The sequence below is a fragment of the Tamandua tetradactyla genome, chromosome 9 (genome assembly GCF_023851605.1).
Source record: "Tamandua tetradactyla isolate mTamTet1 chromosome 9, mTamTet1.pri, whole genome shotgun sequence".
In the NCBI taxonomy this organism is placed as follows: domain Eukaryota; kingdom Metazoa; phylum Chordata; class Mammalia; order Pilosa; family Myrmecophagidae; genus Tamandua; species Tamandua tetradactyla.
The window spans coordinates 6,616,492-6,636,611 of record NC_135335.1 but is presented as its reverse complement, the minus strand read 5'-3'; the positions used below and the strand labels follow the sequence as shown (position 1 = coordinate 6,636,611).

The window sequence follows — 20,120 nt, the reverse complement described above, 5'->3', positions numbered from 1 at the left end:
CAAGGGCCTTCTCTCCCTTAGCCAACCAGAGAAAAGATATTTCGGGATCCCGCCCTTTCGGCAGGGCCACTGGCCAATCAGACCACACTATGTTGGGTCACCGCGGAAAAGGAGAAGCCAACGGGCCCAATGACAGCGTCCCGTTGTGTGGCTCCGCCTCACGACTGCCAGGCCCGCCCGGCACGGGAAGGAGCGGCAGCGATTCAAGGTGGGTGTTGAGGGCTCGGCGGATAGGCCAGGCTTGGGCACTGTGGTGTCGGGGGCGAGTGTGGTGCCTCCGTCGGCCCCGCCGGCTCCGCTCCCGGGCTACACTTCGGCCCGTTCACGGCTCGCGGCCTCTGTGCCCTTCAGCGTGTAGCGGACGCGCGGGGCGGCCGGTACTCTCCGAGCGCATGCGCCACCCACTGCGTCCTTGGGGTCAGAGGTCACGAGGGAAGGTCGGAGAAGGTGCTGGGTCGGGTGTTTGGGACTGAAGTCAGAGGTCAGAAGTGGGCCCGCTAGAGGTCACAGGTCACGGGAGGGGCGCTGTGGAACCCTGGCTAAGCCCGTGGCGTATATGGACTCCCTTCAATCTCAAGTCCCCCTCTCCCCATTACCCAGGTGATAAAACTGAGGTCCGGGCGACCTCACCTGCCCAAGGCCACCTGGCACCCTGGTCCAGAAGGGTCTTGGATGCCAAGGAAGGGAACTCGGTGCTTTCAAGAGCTTGCTGGTTTCAGTCCCCACCCCCACCTCCAGTGTTCAACCTGCCCAAAGTCACTTCCCGTGACGGAGCTGTGGCTTCTCACCTGATAAATGCGGATGACACTATCATCACTTTCTAAGGGTCCTTGTAGGGACTAGATTTTGGTGCCTGGCAAAGTGTAGCATCTGGCCCCAGATTAGCTCACAAAAGGAGGCTGCTGGCCCTGTGGTCTGGTCTGGGGAGACTGAGGAGCAGAGGGGACAGGTGAGAGGCGGGAGCACCAGTCCAGGGAAAGGATGGATTGGAAAGACTTCTTAGCAGGTGAGATAGATAGCACTTGGGGTCCACAGGCACTCCCCACACCTTAGCCCAGCTGAGCCTGGCCAGGTGGGAGGGATAGGAGGTGGCTGGCCTGGGCACGGAGAGGCAGTTTGTGCCTCTGACAGGAACAGGGGATGAGTTGGGGGTAGGTGACACAGTGGCAGTGGGGTCAGGCCAGAGTTCCTGGAGGCGGCTGTTGGACCCATCCCCCACCTCCCTCCCTCCCTACCACTGCAGATGCGCTGCCTGAGCACACCGGTGCTGCTGCGAGCCCTCGCCCAGGCTGTGTGCACAGGTAAGACTGCAGGGCCTTTCCTGGGGTGGGGAGCCCTGCCTGCTGACCAGGTCACAGCTACCACGTATCACCCCCTCTCCCTGCAGGACATCCCAGTGGCCGGAGCCTCCATGGCAGCACCGTGGTGGCCACCTACAGTGAGTACCAGGATGGCCTCAGGCTTTCCTAATTATGGCTGGTCAAGCCAGAGGAGGGCGCGTGGCATTCCTGTAGCTGCAGAGTCTGAGCTCATTTCCCCCAGATGTGTGTGGGGGGAGTTTCCAGGGTGCCAGGTGTGGGTGTCCATGGCTCCTCACCAGGACCCCAACTCTAAGCCCCTTACCCACTCCCCTTGATTCTTCCTTCAAAGCCCTGGCAGGGGAGCCCTGGGCTCCAATGTGGAGGAGTAAACCCCTGGCAAGTCCAGCCAGTGTGCTCAGAGGCAAGAGCCGGGCTTTATCTATCTGAGTGGGATTCCCTAGGGAGGGGGCATGGGAGGGGGCAGGAGGCCTCCTGCCACGGCCGCTCTGCGCACCCCTTCCACAGAGTATGTGAACATGAGGGAGCCCAAGATGGACATGAAGTCAGCAACCGACCAGGCCGCTCAGACCCTGATGTGGACGGAGCTCATCCGAGGTGGGCCCTGGGGGTGGGGTGGGCACCACAGTGTCAGGGAGGAGAGGGCCCCACCCACATGCCTGTGCTGCCCCCAGGCCTGGGCATGACGCTGAGCTACCTGTTTCGGGAGCCGGCCACCATCAACTACCCGTTTGAGAAGGGCCCCCTGAGCCCACGCTTCCGTGGGGAGCACGCCCTGCGCAGGTACCCATCCGGGGAGGAGCGCTGCATCGCCTGCAAGCTCTGTGAGGCCGTGTGCCCTGCCCAGGTGAGCCTCCGGGCCCAAACCCCAGCCCCCCTGCTTGTGTCCCCAGGAAAATCTTTCTCTGCAGTGAGCTGTTTCCCCCTACAGAATTGGAAACAATGGAGCCACGGGGTGGTGTGGGGGGTGGGGGAGTTCCAAAAGGGTGTCATAGAATAAATCCTCCAGCCCTGAGTAGACCCAGTGATGGGTGTGGGCCACCCTCGGGGGTCTGGTCAGGCATGTGAGACCAGGTCTGGGAGCCGCAGCATGGCACCTGAATGTGGTCACTTTTTCCCCAGGGTCCTCCCTGTCCCAGAAGATCACTCTTTTGAGCCCCCAGCATTTGGTGCTGGTGAGGGTTCCTGCACAGACTGAAGTCAAGGGCTGTTAGTGCAGGGACGGCTTGACCACAGTCATGTGATAGACACAGATGGAGGGGACAGTGGGAGAGGAGGCAGGAAGGGCCACCGAGGGGCCAGGACTGCAGGGTTGGTGGGACGAGCCCCCAGGCAGGGGGAATCCCACGCAAAGGCCTGGGGGTGGGGTAGAGCAAGGCGGCCATGTGGCTCGAGCTGAGGAACCCAGAGAAGTTGAGGTTAAGCAGTGAGGGCTGGAACCCTGTGCCATGGGGCCGGGCAGCAGCCGGGCAGTGTGGTAGCACCCAGTGCCACCTCCCCCAGGCCATCACCATCGAGGCAGAGCCACGGGCAGACGGCAGCCGCCGGACTACCCGCTACGACATTGACATGACCAAGTGCATCTACTGTGGCTTCTGCCAGGAGGCCTGCCCTGTGGACGCCATCGTAGAGGTGGGTGGGCCTCCTGGGCAGGGGGTGGGGGCCCACAGGCCCCCCGAATGGGCCTCATGCAGCTGCACCCGACCCCTCCCCACAGGGCCCCAACTTTGAGTTCTCCACCGAGTCTCACGAGGAACTGCTGTACAACAAGGAGAAGCTGCTCAACAACGGGGACAAGTGGGAGGCTGAGATTGCTGCCAATATCCAGGCCGACTATCTGTACCGGTGATGCGCGCCCCCCCACCCTACCTGCAGCCCCAGCTGCCCAAATAAAACAGCTGTGACCCTTCACACCCGCCTCCTGTCGTGGGGGCCCCACTCCACCTCCCCTTGCCTTCATTGATCCTCCCGGGCCACAGGCCCCCAGCCAGTGCAGTGGAGCTAGCTTGGCATTCCTGTGTGACTCGGTGAGCCCCATGCGCTCTCCCCCACAGAATCCCTGCCACCCATATGTCTTCTTGGGCATCTACCCGGAGGGACCTGGTCCTGCCCTCTTCTGAGGGCCCCCCATAGCCGAGGGCTTTGAGCTAGCCAAGGCCTCGAGCTGAATTGCATAAGTGGCAGAATGTCAGGGAAGCCAGGCTGTCCTCCTTGGGGGGCAGGGGGAAGCCTGCTCCGGGGGTGACAGTCACGAGGGGGTGACACAGGCTCTGCTGCTACTGAGCTGGCTTCACCTCCAGCCACATCCCTTTTCTTTCCTCCCTGAGAGCCCCAGACCAGGCTGGTAGCACAGCTGCTGCTGCTCAGATTTCCCACTTTGAAATCCCAGCAAGAAACTCTCGGCTCTCTCTGGGGCCGCACACAAGCTGAAAGACAGGAGGTGAGAGCCGAGAACAGCAGCCTCCTCCAACTTGGTTCTTTGAAAAGATTTTTTTTTTTTTGCATGGGCAGGCTCTGGGCATTGAACCCGGGTCTCCAGCACAGCAAGGATCCTGTGAGAATTCTGCCACTGTGCCACTGTTGCCTGCCCCTGTGAAAACACTTTGTTGCTTCTTAGCCATGAGGAAACCAGCTTCCTCAAAGAGAGGAAGTAACTTGCCCAAGATCACACAGCACATACCCATGAATCAGCTAACTAAGAGATTCCAGAGTCTCCTGCTCTGTCACTTCCAAACTGTTTTTTTTTTTTAATTTATTTTATTTTATTTTTTTTATTAATTAAAAAAAATTAACTAACACAACATTAGAAATCAATCCATTCTACATATGCAATCAGTAATTCTTAATATCATCACATAGGTGTATGGTCATCATTTCTCAGTACATATGCATCGATTTAGAGAAAGAAATAGCACGACAACAGAAAAAGAAATATAGTGATAACACAGAGAGAAAACACAAATAAAAATAAAAAGTACAAAAATATATGAGAAAAAAAAAACTATAGCTCAGATGCAGCTTCATTCAGTGTTCCAACATAATTACATTACAATTAGGCAGTATTGTGCTGACTTTTTTTTTTTTAGAAATCATACCATTCTACATATGCAATCAGTAATTCTTAACATCATCACATAGATGCATGATCATCGTTTCTTAGTACATTTGCATCGGTTTAGAAGAACTAGCAATATAACCGAAAAAGATATAGAATGTTGATATAGAGAAAAAAAATAAAAGTAATAATAGTAAGAACAAAACAAAACAAAACAAAAACCTATAGCTCGGATGCAGCTTCATTCAGTGTTTTAACATGATTACTTTACAATTAGGTATTATTGTGCTGTCCATTTTTGAGTTTTTGTATCTAGTCCTATTGCACCGTCTATATTCCATCAGCCAAACTGTTTTTTACAAAACACTCATCTCCCAAGATTCTTCTTGGCAAGAAGAGGGGAAAGGGTGTTCTGTGGACCAGTAAGTGGGAAATAGCCCAAGTGCCGTGTCCCGTGTGGGACATCACTGCCCTGGTACATCCAAGGTTCTGAGAAGGATCAAGCAAAGTCAGCTGCTCCTAGGGAACCCTGTTCCCCCCTTTTCTCAGATTTGCTGACACCTGGCCAGGATTTGCCATCTCCCTGACACGGAAGTGACTAGGCCCTCCTTGGGCCCCCCAGGGATCAAGGGTTTGGGGACCTCCAGTTCCTGGAACAGGGCATAGGGATGGAACTAACTGGGACCTAAAGGGAATGTCCAGGCATCCAACCCACTGCTTGTCTTGGGGTGCTGGAACCAGGGGTGCTGCTTGAGGGGCGTGGGAAATAATAGGCCTTTTCCAAAAGCTGGAGGCAGCCGGCAGAGGTGAGTTTAAAACAGAGTTCTCTTGGCCCTGCAGTTCCACTCCTGGGTCTCCACCGAATGAAATTGGGTTCTCAAGCACGGCACGGGCATGCTCGCAGCAGCACTGTTCGGCCTGAGGTGGCAGCAGCCCAAGTGCCCAGCGATGGACAAATGTGTGATTTCCACTCAGCCACAAAAAGGAGTTAAGTTCTGATATGTGCTTCAACGTGGATGCACTTTGAAACCTGTTCTCAGGGAAGGAAGCCAGATACTGAAAGATTGCATCTTCCTGCGTCTGACCCCCCAGGGTGGGGGTCTGGAGAGTGGGTGGCTGCTCCTCTCTGGGCCTCTTTTCTCAATGGCTGCCGGTCATGAGGGCTCCCAGGTGGCCGGCAGTGACTGTTCTGAGGGCCAGGCCCCCAACAGGTGCTGGTGAGACACCCCTGGGAGCACCAGCCAAGACTGGGGTTGATTCCACTTCTGTGAAATGTCCAGAGCAGGCAAATCCATAGGGGTGAAAGTAGATTAGCAGTTGCCAGGGGCTGGGGGGAAGGAGGGAACAGAGCAAACCAACTGCTTATTGCTACACAAGTATGGTGTTTCCATTTGCGGTGATGAAAATGTTCTGGAGCTAGGCAGCAGTGGTTGCTTAACATTGTGGGGGCACTAAACTCCCTGATGAAACGTTCACTTTAAAATAATTTCATGTTCTGTGAACATAAACATCATTTTTAAAAAAATGTTTTCAAAAGGAGGAGGGCGGGGACAAACTCTCTCCAGCTTATAGTTCGATTCCTTGCCTTATTGTGTCTGAAGCATTTTTTCATGCCAGTGAGTGCAACCTATAACACTTTTTTGTAACCACACTAGAATTCGGGTCTCCACCTGAACAAGGTATTGAGCTGAGGTCCCCACTGGTGCCTGGTTGGTTGGGTTGCGCAGGACCCCTGAGAGCAGCCCTGTGATGGCTGAGAACGTGCACCCCACCGTCCCCTGAAAACACTGATCTTGGGCTGTGACTCCGTTTCCAGCCCTGGCTCCTGAGCTCCATTGTCCACCCATCAGAGGCCGCGGCCCAGCATGTGGGATGCCGGGATCAAGAGAAGTGGAGGGTCCCCTTACCCCTCTGGCGGGCACATTGCAGGCCTGTCCAGAATGCAGGCAGCTGATGAGACGTGAGCCACCCTGGAAACCGCGTGGGTCATCCCCCTCGGGGCTGTCCCAGGGGCCTTTCACCAGCCCCTGAGCAGAACTGTCACTGCGGGCCATCTGGGAGTCCTCGGGTCCTGTGGCCATCGAGGAAAGAGGCCCAGCAAGGGGCAGCCACCTGTCGCCAGGCCCATAGGCTCGGTGGTCAGAAGCAAGAAGCTGTAAGGACCGGGGCGGCTTAGCTAACAGTCGCATCACCCAAGGCGGGGGAGGGGTTCCTGGGGAGCCGCGGGTCTTGGGTGTGTTGGGGTCCTATCAGCCACAGGCCCAGCGAGCCCTCTCCTGGGTGGGGAGGACGGGGTCCCATCCCCTAGCCCCGGGGCTGGGCCTGAGCTCGACGCGCCCCCAGTCCTCCCACCCCCACCCCGATCCCCGCCGCGGGGAGGCGCCCAGGGTTGACGCTGGCTAAATTGGCTGAGTCCCGGGTCGCTCGGGATCGGGGGCGGGGCGTCCCGGGGCCCCGCCCTCCGGGGCAGGCGTTGGTGGCGCGGGCGCCGCGGCGGGAGCGCAGAGCCGCGTCTGGCCCGGGACGTTCGGTGGCCCGGGACGCGCGGAGCGGGCGGCGTGGAGCGGGGCGGCGTGGAGCGGAGCAGCGCCGAGCGGGGCAGCGCCGCCCAAGCCCCCCGGGGTGAGTGCCCGCGTCGGGCTCGCTGAGCCCCCCAGCGCTGCCTGCCCACCCCGCTGCCCCCACCCAACCGGGCACGGGGCCTTGCGGGGCACCACCGGGGCTAGGAGGAGGACGGCGTGGCTGCGCTCTTGGGAGGGACCCATTCTACAGATGCGGAAACTGACGTCCACCCAACCAGGAAGTGGCAGGGCCGGAGAGAAGCCGGATCGTTCGGACCCCAGAGCCCACCACTCTGCTGTGGAGGAACCATGTTGGGGGCCCTGGTGGGGGCCCTGGAGGAGAGGGGGCGGCACCCAGCGGACCCCAGGACAGAGACCCCTTCCCTTTCTTAGTAAAAATGGTTGGGTGGCCCCTGGCATGGGCAGGGGACACAAGGAGTAGGGGCAAGCTGCAGAGGCTCAAATGCCAGGGGGCCAGGGTGGTCGCACCCCCTGGGAGTGCCCAGGCTGGAGGGTCACCAGCCCTGAGGCAGCCCCCATTTAGGTACCAAGCCAGAGTTCCCATGGCTGCTACTCCCCAGCACCCCCAAAACCTGGCTCCTCATCTTTGGCCAGCCCAGCTCCCCTGGGCATCCAAGTCAGGGCACAGCCCTCTACTGAGCATTTACCATGTGCGGGGGCTTCCAGACAGGTGGCCCTCCCCTGCCTGGCTTGGCCACCAGGCCACGTGGCCTTGGACACTCCCCTCCATGGAAAGCACGATGCTCTCCACCAGCAGGATGGGGGTTGGGGGTTGAATGAGACATGTGGGTGAAGGGGTTCTGGTGATGTCACCTCTCACCCAGGTCCTGTCCCTCTCCCGCCGGGGGTGGCCAGTACCCATCACCATGCTAGGAAGTGGAGGCCCAGAGAGGACAGGAGACTTGCCCAGGGTCACCTGCAGGCCCAGCTGGCGGAGCCCAGGCCCCTCCCACCTCACCTCTCCCGGGAGGGCGGGCGCTGCGGCTCCCTGTTTAGACTCGAATAAACCCCGCCTGGGGGAGGAAGTGACCAGCTGGGCAAGCCTCGGCCCAGCCCAGATCGCGGGCGGGGTGGCCGCCACCAAACCTCCCCCACCCCCCGCCAGCCGGGCCCCTCCCGGCCATGCGAGCGCAAAGCCAGCTGAGTCCCAGAGAGGGAAGTAGCTGTGTGGGTGCTACCCAGGAGCAGAGGCCCCGGAGAGGGGGAGCTGGGAGCCGGGCTTGCGGCTGAGGCATCTGCGGGGCCCCAGGAAGAGGCACCCCCCCCCGCCCGGCCCGGCCCGCCCGCGCCCCACTTTCACTTTCCCGGGTTTCCACACCTGCAGCAGGAAGGCCGCTCCCGCCCCGCCGCCCGGCCCTGCCGTCCGTGCCCCCCCACTCCCCCTGCCTGGCCCAGGGCCCTGGGGGGCTGGTGGAGACCCCGCCCGCTCGGCACTCAGATGGGACAGGGAGGTAGGCGCCCAGAGCCACTGGGGCAGACCCCAGCCCAGCGTCCCCAGGTGTCCCCGCGGCTCACTGAGGCGGGCAGGCTGGGCCGTGTCCCCCAGTGGGGAGGCCGTCTGTGGAGGGAGGAGTCTGGGGGGGGCAGCCGTCTTCAGGGGGATGCGTCTGGGGGGCAAGGCCATCTGGGGGTGGGAGGCGGTCCGTGAAGGAAAGCCCTTGGGGAGAGGCTGAGGGGAGGCCCTCCGTGGGGGCCTCGGTCTGTGGGGACCGGCCCCCAGGTGGTTAGGCCATCCAGGGGCAGGCCGTCTGTGGGGGGCGGAGACCATGGGGGAAGCCCTCCCTTGGCTTGGAGAGGGGAGGCCCTTGGTCTGGGGGGCGCCTGTTGGGGGAGGCTGGGCAGGAGGTCCTTGGCCTGGAAGAGGCTGTCTGTGGGGAGACCGTCCGTGGGGGAGGCTGTCTGTGGGGGGGCCAGTCCATAGAGTGTGCAAGGAGGCCATATGTGGGGGGAGGCTGTCAGTGCTGGGGTGTTCATGGGGGGAGGCCCCTGTGGGGGGTGGGGGAGGCCGCTGTGGGGGGTGGAGGAGGCCGCTGTGGGGGGTGGAGGAAGGCCCCTGGAGATGAGCAGCTGTGGCCCGGTCTGCCACAGAAGGAAGGCAAGAGCCAGGGCCGCCGGGAGTGTCTGGGGGGTGGGGGTCTCCACAGGGCAGACTGAGCTGCAGATGAGCTTGGGGTGGGGCTGGGGGTCTGCTTGTGGGGTCTTTGGGGCTGTATGACCTCGGCACCCATCGCACCTTCCCGGGCCTCAGTTTCCCCATCGGTCAAGTGCCTCCTGGGATGATGTGAGCTAGAGGGGGCAGGGTGCAGAATGCCAGGCCCGCCCGGAAGAACCCCTGCCGTCCCCGCCTGAGCCCCCCGCTCCCGCCCCACCGCAGGACATGGGTGCCATGTTCCGGAGTGAGGAGGTGGTGCTGACCCAGCTCTTCCTGCCCACGGCCGCGGCCTACTCCTGCGTGAGCCAGCTCGGCGAGCTGGGCCTCGTGGAGTTCAGGGACGTGAGTGGCAGCTGGGGCCCTGGGGGAGGGGGAGGCCTGGTCCTTAGGCCATACTGCTGGGGCTGGCCTGTAACCTGCTGGTCCCGAGGTTACAGCCCCGAGGCCCTCCATAGCACCAGCCCTGCTTCAATCTAGCCAGCCCCCTGCCGTAGATACTCTGCCCTCAGGAAGTCCGGCCCGACCTCCCGGGCTCCTGCCCACACCCTCCCCGGTTCTCTCCTCCCCTTTGGGCATCTGGAGGCTCACGGTGAGCCCTGCATCTTTTTGGAGGCGCTGGCTAAGGCCTGAGAAGAGCCAGACCTGAGCCCTAGGGGTGAGACTTCCGTGGCCCCCTCCCCCCACACCGACCCCTCCCTGCGGTCACCACAGCTCAACGCCTCGGTGAGCGCCTTCCAGAGACGCTTTGTGGTGGATGTCCGGCGCTGCGAGGAGCTGGAGAAGACCTTTAGTGAGTTGATTTTAGGCTCACATCCCAGGCAGGCTTCCTGGAGGTGGTGCCATTGAGGTTGTATGAAAGGAAGAGTCCAGCTTAGCAGGTGGAAGGCGGGGCAGGCAGGTGCAGGCCTGGACCCTCAGAGCCGGGACTGGGCAGATGGGATCTACGGAGAGCGCTGGGAACAGAGCAGCCTCGGGTCTGTGAGCAGAGGCCAGGGATGGCTTGGAAGAGGCTTGAGTACCGCGTGAGGGCCCGGCACTTCGTCTGGTAGAACACATTTCATTTAGTGCTTTTTTTGGCTTGATTTATAACTCAAATAGTCAGGCCTGTGGTTTGTGGGCCCCCAGCCAGCCAAGGAGACTCCTTTGGGCCTCAGAGTCTAGGGTGGGGTGGTCCCCAAGGAACTGGGGAGGGAGAGCAGCCCAGACTGGAGCACAGAGGGATGGAGATGCCACCTGAGGTTTTCCCTCCGGGTCTCTGACAAGGTGGCCGCTGGCAGTTTGGGGGTAGCCTTTGGCCCCCCTGGCGCTGGCCAACCCTCGGCTAAGGCCGGACGTTAGCGGGTGGTTGTCCCGATGGCCTCCCCTGCCCCTCTGCCCCCAGCCTTCCTGCAGGAGGAGGTGCGGCGGGCTGGGCTGGCTCTGCCCCAGCCCGAGGGGAGGCTGCTGGCGCCCCCGCCCCGCGACCTGCTGCGCATCCAGGAGGAGACGGAGCGCCTGGCGCAGGAGCTGCGGGACGTGAGGGGCAACCAGCAGACCCTGCGCGCTCAGCTGCATCAGCTGCAGCTCCACTCGGCCGTGCTGGGCCAGGGCCACGGCCTCCGGGTCAGCTCCGGGCCAGGTGGGGGGGGGGGTGCCAGGCCCCGCCTGGGCCGAGGCTCATGGTGCCTCTTGGGCCCCCAGCTTGCGGCCACGCCCACGGATGGGCCCTCGGAGAGGACACCCCTGCTCCAGGCCCCCGGGGGGCCACACCAGGACCTGAGGGTCAAGTGAGTTAGGGGTGGCTTCGTGCTCTCCCCCGGGCCGGATGGCTGGTGTGGGTGGACTAGCCGGTTCTCCGGACTCCTTGTCCAGTGCTTCTTCCCTCACTTCTGCTTCCCTGCTCAGGCCCCGATTTCTTCGGGGTCCCCAGCTCTCACCCAGGGGGTTTCACCTCTGCAGGTCCTGCCGGGTGGGCCCCTGCCTTAGACTCGGGGCAGGGTGCATATGCTGGTGGGACCGTCCTGGGCAGGGCCTGGACAGGGGGAGCGGGGCAGGGAAGGCTGCAGCAACACCCCCTTCCCTCCGGCCCCCCCCCCCCCCCCCCGCCGCCTGCAGCTTCCTGGCAGGTGCCGTGGAGCCCCCTAAGGCCGCCGCCATGGAGCGCCTGCTCTGGAGAGCCTGCCGTGGCTTCCTCATCTCCAGCTTCCTAGAGACGGAGCAGCAGCTGGAGGACCCTGTGACGGTCAGTGGGCGGGGGGCTGGGGGTGCGACTGGGGGGCCTGGGCTGGGGGAGAGGGCGGAGGCCCGGGCTAGATGAGGGGGTGCGGGGGTGGGGGTGCTTAGGCTGGGGTATGGGGCTGTCCTAGGGCAGGGTAAACGGATCCTGGTCCCCGCAGGGTGAGCCTGCCACGTGGATGACCTTCCTCATTTCCTACTGGGGCGAGCAGATCGGGCAGAAGGCTCGCAAGATCACCGACTGGTGAGCCACCTGCCCCCGCCCCCATGCAGCCCCGCCCAACCCAGGACTGACCCTGCCCCCACCCCCACCCCAGGCTGCCCTGGGGCCTCATGCCGGCCTTCCCTCCCACCCCAGCTTCCACTGCCATGTCGTCCCGTTCCCGGAGTCGGAGGAGGCCCGCCGCGGAGTCCTGCAGCAGCTGCAGCAGCAGGGACAGGAGCTGCAGGAGGTGGGCCCCCGTGGCCCAGCTGGAGTACCCCCCTCCCCGTCCTTGGCCCACGCCCGGCCCCCCGCTGACTGCCCACTCTGGCCCCCAGGTGCTGGGGGAGACAGAACGGTTCCTGGGCCAGGTGCTGGGCCGGGTGCAGCGGCTGCTGCCACCCTGGCAGGTGCAGGTCCGCAAGATGAAGGCCGTGTACCTGGCCCTCAACCAGTGCAGCGTGAGCGCCACCCACAAGTGCCTGGTCGCCGAGGTCTGGTGCCCCACGAGCGACCTGCCCACCCTGCAGCAGGCACTGCAGGGCAGCTCGGTGAGCATGGCTGAGGGCCACCCCCCCCCACACACACACAGGCCCCACTCCTTGGCCCACCCTCTGCTCCTGCCTGGCAGGGCTCAATGCCCCTTGGTAGCACATCTCTTGTTTGCTCCACCACGCTTTTGCACCAGGGCTCAGGCCCTGCATGGCTGCCTCTGTGCCACGGCCTCTGGGAAGTCCACCCTGATTGCCCCTTGCTCAGAGAGCACTCTGACGGCCCAGCCCCTGGTACTCAGGAGATTGCATGGGGCAGTTAAAAAGTCAGAAACTGGCCTGAATCCAGGCTCTCCCTTGCAAACTTGGGTCCACTGGGACCTCAGGCTCCTCAGCCATGAAGGGGCTGAGATAAGGTGCAGGGGGTGGCTGTGATGAACAGTTGGAGCAGGCTGTGCTGAGAAGCCAGTGCCCAGGAGCTGGTTGTCCATGTGGGGGGTCCTCCCTCCCCTGGGCACCCTGCCTTCATTTCCCAAGCACCTTCCTGTCCAGCCAATCACTTGAGCCTCCCCAGAGTTCCCCTCCACCTCGATTCGGGTGGGGAGGGGCTTTTTATCCATTTGCCCAGAGTAGGAAGGCCTTCCCCAGCCTCCCCGTGCTGGTCCCAGGAGCCCCCCAGGTGGTGCTCTGCCTCTGCAGCCAGGTTGCCTGGGGGCTGCGTTCTGGAAGGCCCCACCCATGGGTGCCCACGTGTCTCTCTGCCCGGTGCCCAGAGCGAGGCAGGCGTGAGCGCCGTGGCCCACTGTGTGCCCTGCCGGGACATGCCCCCCACCCTCATCCGAACCAACCGCTTCACGGCCAGCTTCCAGAGCATCGTGGACGCCTACGGCGTGGGCCGCTACCGGGAGGTCAACCCTGGTGAGAACCTGCCCACTTCCAGCTTTGGGGAGCCCCCACCCCCATCCGGCAAGTCCCACCATCATCATTTTGTGAGCAGCTTTGTGGTATTTGGAGTCCAACCCGTGTGCCTTGATAAATTCCTTAGCTGCTATGAGCCTCAGTTTCCCCCGGTGTAAAATGAGAGTAACTGCAAACCTCAGGGGAGGGCGGCCGCCTCCTGGAGGCAGGAGTCGGCCTGGATTTGAAGAAAAGTTTGAGCTGAGTGCAGGCCAAGGTCAGGCTTTCCCAGAAGCTGATCCTGGGGTGGGAAGTGGTCGGGGGAGGATTCTGGTGCAGGTATTTCCCAGGAGAAGACTGGGGTGGGGGAATGGAATGAGCCTCCTACAGTGAGGTCCCAGCCTCAGCCTGCTCCCGCCTGAGCCCTGGGCTGTAAGTAGCTCCTCAGGGTTTATCCCCTCCAGGTCGCCCTGGAGGGTGGGAGTGGATTGAGGATATCAGACCCCACACCCATGTGCCCGGGCACAGGCTGGCTGGAGAGGTGGTTGCCGGCCCGGACAGCCCCCCGAAAACTGCCCATCCCGATTGTCATCGGCACAGTGTGCAGAAGCTGGGGAGGGCACCCAAAGCAGGTGGCAGGACCCGGGGTCGGGGACACCCCCCAAGTGCCAAATGCTTAAAAGCTGAGTCTGTGCCAAAGTGCTGTTACCCAAGTCTCGTACAAATAGAGCAAGACTTGGCAGCATGATGCCCAGCTGGCAGCCCCTGGGAGGTACCCAGTACCTGTCGGCCCGAGGCCCCCACTCCATCCTTCCCTCCCTGGGGTCAGGGGGGCGGCCCTGCTGGGCTCTGGGCCCCGTGCTGAGTTAGGCTCCTCCCCGTCCATCATGCTGGGGTCCTGCGGCCCTTTGACAGCTGCTTCTGTCATCCGTCCAGTCCCTCCTGCTCCGGACCCCCGGGGGGCTGGCTGCAGTGTGGTCGATACCAGCAGGAGGGTGGAAGGCCCGGTCTGGGTGTGTGGCCATGTGGGACCTCACTGTCAGTGGGCTGGAGTCTGGGTGCCGAGCCCCACGCTTTCTCCAGCCCCCCAGCTCTGCAGTCACACTGCCTGTCCGGTTTGAACCAGCTTGATGCCCCAAATCTCCACAGCTGGTGTTCACGAGCAATTTGGCTTTCCAGAGCTTGCCATGGCCTCTGGGCTCCCCGGGTGCCATTCCTTTTTTTTTTTTTTAATCAGAGTACTTGTAGGTTTACAGAAAAATCATGCCAGATGTACCGAGTTCCCTGTGCCTCCCCTCACGCAGTTTTCTTTATTGTGAATATTTGCATGGTCAGTGCGCCATTATGCACTGCCGCACACAGCTTTTCCTGCAAATGACAGAATTGCTGACCTCGTTGCTGTGTGCTGTGGTGCACCCAGGGCTCATTTTTCAAAGCCCTGAGAAGCAGTGCCACTGTTACCTCCATTTAACAGTCGGGGGTAAAGGAGGCTCAGAGAGGTTAGGTCACTACCCCGAGGTCACACAGCTAGTAAATGGCGAGTTCTTGACTGCAGGCCCCTGCCTGGCATATGCCACCTCCGCGTTGCCTGGGGTGTGGGGGCCCCCGTGTCATCTATAGGGGGGGTCCGGGGGGGCCCTGGCTGAGCAGCCGCGCCCTCCCCCCACCTTCTCCCGCAGCGCCGTATACCATCATAACCTTCCCCTTCCTCTTCGCCATCATGTTCGGGGATGTGGGCCACGGGCTGCTCATGGCGCTGTTCGCTCTGGCCATGGTGCTGGCTGAGAACCAGCCGGCCGTGAGGGCCGCGCAGAGCGAGGTGAGGGGACCTGGGGGGCGGCGGGGGGCCGGGCCGGGCGGGGTTGGGGACTCGGGCACCCCTCCGAGCGCCTGCCCGGCCTCCCCCACCCTGCCCAGATCTGGCAGACCTTCTTCGCCGGCCGCTACCTGCTGCTGCTCATGGGCCTGTTCTCCGTCTACACGGGCTTCATCTACAACGAGTGCTTCGGCCGCGCCACCGCCATCTTCCCCTCGGGCTGGAGCGCCGCTGCCATGGCCAACCGCTCCGGCTGGAGGTGAGGCCCCCCCGACCCCCCGCGGGCCCCCGCAGAGCCCCGCCGGCCCTGACTCCCACCCCCACCCCCATGTCGCCGCAGCGACGCCTTCCTGGCCCAGCACCCGCTGCTCGCCCTGGACCCCAACGTCACCGGCGTCTTCCTGGGGCCCTATCCCTTTGGCATCGACCCCGTGAGTCCGGGCCACCGCGTGTGGGTGGGTGGGGCGGGGCAGGGGCTCCCTCCTGTGACCTCTGTTTGCTGCGCGGCTCAGGTCCCCTGCCCCAGCCCCCTGGGCCTTCCCCGCCTCTGTCCTGCTGTGGCCCGACCCCCGTGACCCCCGGCCCTGTCCCCAGATCTGGAGCCTGGCCGTCAACCACCTGAGCTTCCTCAACTCCTTCAAGATGAAGATGTCCGTGGTCCTGGGGGTCACCCACATGGCCTTCGGGGTGGTCCTTGGAGCCTTCAACCACGTGTGAGGCCCCGGGCGGTGGGGCTGGGGGGGGGGCGGGTGGCAGGGGCAGGGTGGCCCCGGTGACCCGGCCCCGTCCCGCCCGGCCCAGGCACTTTGGCCAGTGGCACCGGCTACCGCTGGAGCTGCTGCCCGAGCTGACCTTCCTGCTGGGCCTCTTCGGCTACCTCGTCTTCATGATCGCCTACAAGTGGCTGCGCGGCTGGACCGCCGCCTCGGCCCCCAGCATCCTCATCCACTTCATCAACATGTTCCTCTTCGCCCGCAGCCCCACCAACCAGCCGCTCTACGCCGGGCAGGTCGGTGGGCATGCGCCCGGAAGGTGCCAGAAGCGGGGGCCGGCCAGGGAGGGGGACACCGGGGGTGGGCCCGGGCCGTGGGGATGGGCTGCAGACTCCCCACCAGCTCGGGGCGCCCTCTCGCCCGCAGGAAGTGGTGCAGTCCGTGCTGGTGGTCCTGGCCCTGGCCATGGTGCCCGTGCTCCTGCTCGGCACGCCCCTGTACCTGCACCGGCAGCACCGCCGCCGCCTCTGGCCGAGGCCGCCCGCTGGCCCAGCATCGGTAGAGGCCTGGGGGTGCGGGGAGGGCCATCCTGGGTGGGGGGAGCGTGACCCTGAGGGTGGGCGGAGGCCAGGGAGCAGAGGTGGGCCGGGTCCAGCTGCCACCCCAGCCTCAGCTTCCTTGCCGACCTCCCGTTGTTCCGGGCCAGCGGTAGGCCCCCCCGCCCCCTCCGGGGTGCTGGGGTGCTGATGCATGCCGCCCCCCACCCCAGGGGGAGGAGAAGGCTGGGCTCCTGGACTCGCAGGAGGGTAGCGCCTTGGTGAACAGCTGGGGCTCCGACGAAGAGAAGGCGTCCCCGAGGCCGGGCGAGGAGGCCGAGGTACGTGCTGGCCTTTAGGGTGGGGGGGGGTGCCGTGGGCCGCCTGGCTGCCCGCGCCCCCCCTCACCCGCCCCCGCCCCCCAGTTTGTCTTCTCCGAGGTGTTCATGCACCAGGCCATCCACACCATTGAGTTCTGCCTGGGCTGCATCTCCAACACGGCCTCCTACCTGCGTCTCTGGGCCCTGAGCCTGGCCCATGCCCGTGAGTACCTGGCTCCCTCTCTCGCACCCACGGGGGCCGGCGGGGCGTGGCTCTCTGAGCCTGAGGAGGGTCCCGGGCCACCCTGAGGGCCGGCTGCCACCCCCCTGCCCTCGGCCCCCACGGGCAGAGGCCTCAGGGTCCCCCTGTGCCCCTGGCCCGCAGAGCTGTCCGAGGTCCTCTGGGTCATGGTGATGCGCCTCGGCCTGCACCTGGCTGGCAAGGTGGGCGTGACAGCGCTGGCGCTGGTGCCTGTCTTTGCCGCCTTCGCTGTGATGACCGTGGCCATTCTGCTGGTGATGGAGGGGCTCTCGGCCTTCCTGCACGCCCTGCGGCTGCACTGGTGAGCGGCGGCCCCGTGGGCCGGGCGGCGCCGGGGGGAGGGAACTGGGCGGGGGCCTTGCGCCCTCATCACCTGCTGCCTCCTCCGCAGGGTGGAGTTCCAGAACAAGTTCTACTCGGGCACGGGGTACAAGCTGCGCCCCTTCACCTTCGCTGAGGAGGAGGACTAAGCACCCGCGGCCTCTGCCCTTACCTCCCGAGGCTCTAGGAAAGAAATAAAGAGTGGAGGCCCAGGCCTGTGTTTTGGCCTTGTCAGGAACGTGGGAGGGGGTGGGTGGGGAGCAGAGCTGGGGAGAAGCCAGGTGCCCAAGACAGCTCCCTGCCCTGCTCGGAACCTCTGGATTTCTTGCCTGGAGCCGGCGCCCACCTCTGAGCCCCTCTTGCACATACCCTCCTTTTACCCAGGGCTAGTGTGAGGCTATGGGGAGGGGGAGAGCCACTGGTCAGGATCTGGGGCCTCAGAAGCCAGGGAGAGGACCCGAGAGCACAGCTGCAGTAGGGCCAGACTTGGGGCCGTGGCAGGCAGAGCCAGGACGTTTCTAGCATATTCTCGCTCAGAATGCTGGGCCAAGGGGAGTGAGCTCCCCTTCGGGTGTGCAGACAGGCTGTAGGAGAATTTTAGGGGTGTTCTGTTCTGAGGAGGGTGCCCTCACCCATCCAGACATGGTTCCCATGCCCACGTGCTCGTGCTGGCCGCAGGGCCCACAGTGCTCAAGAAGCAGAGCAGTTCAAGCACCAAGCCTGTCAAGCCGTCTGCTCTACCCAGGCCCGGGCTGTCACACACCAATGGCCATACACCTGCACAGAGGGGCAGAAGCTGTGCAGGACCCCTGTGGGTCAGAACCGGCCACCAGGCCCCACTTCCAGGCCACCCAAAGACACTGTTCCTCCTGCCCCTCCCCAGGTGGCTCAGCCCCCCAAGGCCATCCTTTGGCCTGGGGTAGGACTGGCATTCTGCAGTGCCCTCTGGTCTGGGCCCCCTCACCAGTCAAGAGGTAAAGCTAGGGTCTCTCAAGAGATCTGGCTTTCTCCAGCCAAGGAGCTAGAGGGGTCCTTCTGGCTGGAGGCCCTGGGACAAGGGCTGCCTTGGGGCCGGACACCTTGGCCCCCTTGCCGTGGCTCTTCTGGGCCAGCTGTGGGAGGAGCAGTCCCTTGGGGCCTGGCCTGCCTGCCCAGAGACCCTGGTGCAGGTGGTGGGGACACAGGTGGCTCGGGCAGCAGTTCCGCGTGTCTGGCAGACTTGGCTAGGAGACTCCTGCAGAAACATCACAAATCATGCCTAGCTATGAACAAAGGGTAGGGCCCAGCAGGCTCAGTCCTCCTCAGGAGCCTGGGCGGGCTACTGCCAAAAGAGGGGTGGTGGGCTCTGATCAGAAATGGAAGCCCCCCTCCTAAGGATCAGTCTATGAGGTGGGATATGTGCACCCTCGGAGTGGGGTGAGCAAAAGACAAGCCGGCTCTGCTCTCAAGATACTCAGAGCCGAGTGGGGAGGGGAGGGGCAGGCATGGGATCCAGGGAGACAAGAGGGTGGCCCTGCCCAGGCCAAGGCCTGAGGTCTGGTGATGCTGGCTGAAGGCTGGGTGCCCTGGAATAGAACGCAGAGAGGCCCCAGTGGAGAGGGTGTTGGGCAGAAGCCAAGAGGAGTCACCTGCTCTGCTGACCGGATCAGGGTCAGCCCTAGGACACAGAGGCCATCCAGTCACATCCCTGCAGGTAACGGTCGCAGAGCCACTGAGGACCAGTGGGGAGAACGGCAGCTTCCAGCACCCCCAGGATCGGAGGGGCTGCCCCATCCAGGCACTGAGGACAGGCCTGGGCTAACTGAGCTTGTGGCCTAGCATAGGAGGCAAACAGGCAAAGGGCCTGGGACAAGTAAATCCATAGGAGCTGATGATGGCTGGGGAGGGCGGTGGTTGGATGGGTCAGAAAGGTGCCTTTCTGAGCTGACGTGGGAACCATGTGAAGCCGCCAATCACCTATGGCACTACTACAAAAGCATTTTAGCCGAGAACAGTGCACAAGCTTGGCGGCTCCAGGAAAAGGCTGCCAGCCCGGCAGAGGCAGGCCAGCCAGGGCAGGGTGGGGGTCCCTGGGCTCCGCGGCCCAAGTGGGCACGGGTAGGAGTCAGAATCTGTGCCCCAAGTGCGAAGCTCCTGGAGACCTGAAGGAGTGAGATGTCATTTCCTTTTGTTTGGAAGTAAAACATCTTTGCCAGGTTCAGCTGTGAATGTCTGCAAGGGAACGGTGAAGAGCCTCCCTCCTGCCCTCACCCCAACATGACCATAGTTCCCAGTCCCTTTTATATCCTTCTGGGAAGCTTCACATCTGGGAGAGGCAGGGAGGAGGAAGAGCTGGGTTAAGTGTGGAGCGCCCACATGCTGTCCCCGGGACAGCATGCTGGCTGGGAGCCCTTTGGGGCCCAGAGTGAGGAGGGCTGAGCTGAGTAACCCCAGCATTCAGGGGTCAGGCTGTGGGAACAGTTAGCAAAGGGGCCCTGTGGCGGGGGGTGCAGGGAGGACAGAGAATCAGATCCGTCAAAGAGGAGGGCCACTGAGAGCCCCAGGCAGGCCTGCTGCAGGCCCAGAGCCCCGCGGGCGGTCCCTGAGCTGAGGAAGACCCAGAGACCCCACAGGTGCCAGGTGGTGGGAGACCCCTGGGATTTAGAACACATTCAAAGTGACAACTTGAGGTTAATTTTTAATTTTTTTTATTTTTTATATAGTACAATCTCTGTGGTAGCAGAAATGTATGCACAAAAAAAATTCAAATATTTCAGAGTAAAAAAAAAAACCTAAGAATTTATCCCCAAAGAGCATTTAATATATATGGATTTCACAGCTGTGTCCTATCCACGTCTCCACATTTCACATACAAGCTGCCGTGTCCCTTGAGAACAACCACACCTATGGTGGGTCAGGGAGAAGTCAGGGCTGTCAGTAAGACAGGGAGCCCAGGTCCAGGGATCCCCACCCCAACCCAGCTCAGCGCCAGGGGCAGGAGGGTGGAGGAGGCTTCCAAGGGGCTCTGGGGCAAATCCATGCGCTGAGCGGAGGTGGAAAAGGCTGCAGCGAGCTAGACAAAGCAGCCTGCTCATGCCAGGAGGGGGTGGGGAAGGAAGACTGGGGTAGGGCTGTGTGCCCACATGCCCCTTGGACAGCCCTGGCTGCTATGGGCCACGGCATCATGGTCTGCCCCAAAGGTGGAGCTAATAAAGCACATTCTGTTTGGAGGAGAGCATGGCAAAGGTCATATCCAGTTAA

General features: G+C 62.7%; 2 protein-coding genes across 2 annotated transcripts; both read left to right on the top strand.

Moving 5' to 3' along the window:
• The first annotated feature begins 82 nt into the window (after window positions 1-82).
• Window positions 83-3,230, top strand: NDUFS8 (NADH:ubiquinone oxidoreductase core subunit S8). The gene is made up of 7 exons (XM_077115519.1): window positions 83-208; window positions 1,244-1,301; window positions 1,388-1,438; window positions 1,827-1,916; window positions 1,994-2,166; window positions 2,823-2,951; window positions 3,037-3,230. The coding sequence occupies exons 2-7, from the start codon at window positions 1,244-1,246 to the stop codon at window positions 3,166-3,168; spliced, it is 633 nt and encodes a 210-aa protein (XP_076971634.1). The 5' UTR covers window positions 83-208; the 3' UTR covers window positions 3,169-3,230.
• Window positions 3,231-8,274: 5,044 nt separating this feature from the next.
• On the top strand, window positions 8,275-19,675 carry TCIRG1 (T cell immune regulator 1, ATPase H+ transporting V0 subunit a3). Its single transcript, XM_077115515.1, has 20 exons — window positions 8,275-8,407; window positions 9,331-9,450; window positions 9,820-9,898; window positions 10,490-10,710; window positions 10,789-10,874; window positions 11,203-11,329; window positions 11,484-11,566; window positions 11,681-11,774; window positions 11,863-12,075; window positions 12,789-12,933; window positions 14,592-14,731; window positions 14,830-14,987; window positions 15,069-15,159; window positions 15,323-15,441; window positions 15,530-15,737; window positions 15,868-15,999; window positions 16,211-16,318; window positions 16,403-16,520; window positions 16,683-16,860; window positions 16,951-19,675. Exons 2-20 carry the CDS (start codon window positions 9,334-9,336, stop codon window positions 17,027-17,029), a joined length of 2,496 nt encoding a protein of 831 aa, XP_076971630.1. The 5' UTR covers window positions 8,275-8,407; window positions 9,331-9,333; the 3' UTR covers window positions 17,030-19,675.
• The last annotated feature ends 445 nt before the right edge of the window (window positions 19,676-20,120 follow it).

Bases quoted from the DNA above. Each gene is read 5' to 3' on its own strand.
- NDUFS8 (XM_077115519.1), top strand. From the start codon at position 1,244: ATGCGCTGCCTGAGCACACCGGTGCTGCTGCGAGCCCTCGCCCAGGCT. The intron at 1,439-1,826 runs GTGAGTACCAGG...CCCCTTCCACAG, and splicing joins CACCGTGGTGGCCACCTACA to AGTATGTGAACATGAGGGAG. The intron at 2,167-2,822 runs GTGAGCCTCCGG...CACCTCCCCCAG, and splicing joins AGGCCGTGTGCCCTGCCCAG to GCCATCACCATCGAGGCAGA.
- TCIRG1 (XM_077115515.1), top strand. From the start codon at position 9,334: ATGGGTGCCATGTTCCGGAGTGAGGAGGTGGTGCTGACCCAGCTCTTC. The intron at 14,988-15,068 runs GTGAGGCCCCCC...ATGTCGCCGCAG, and splicing joins GCCAACCGCTCCGGCTGGAG to CGACGCCTTCCTGGCCCAGC. The intron at 15,442-15,529 runs GTGAGGCCCCGG...CGCCCGGCCCAG, and splicing joins CTTGGAGCCTTCAACCACGT to GCACTTTGGCCAGTGGCACC.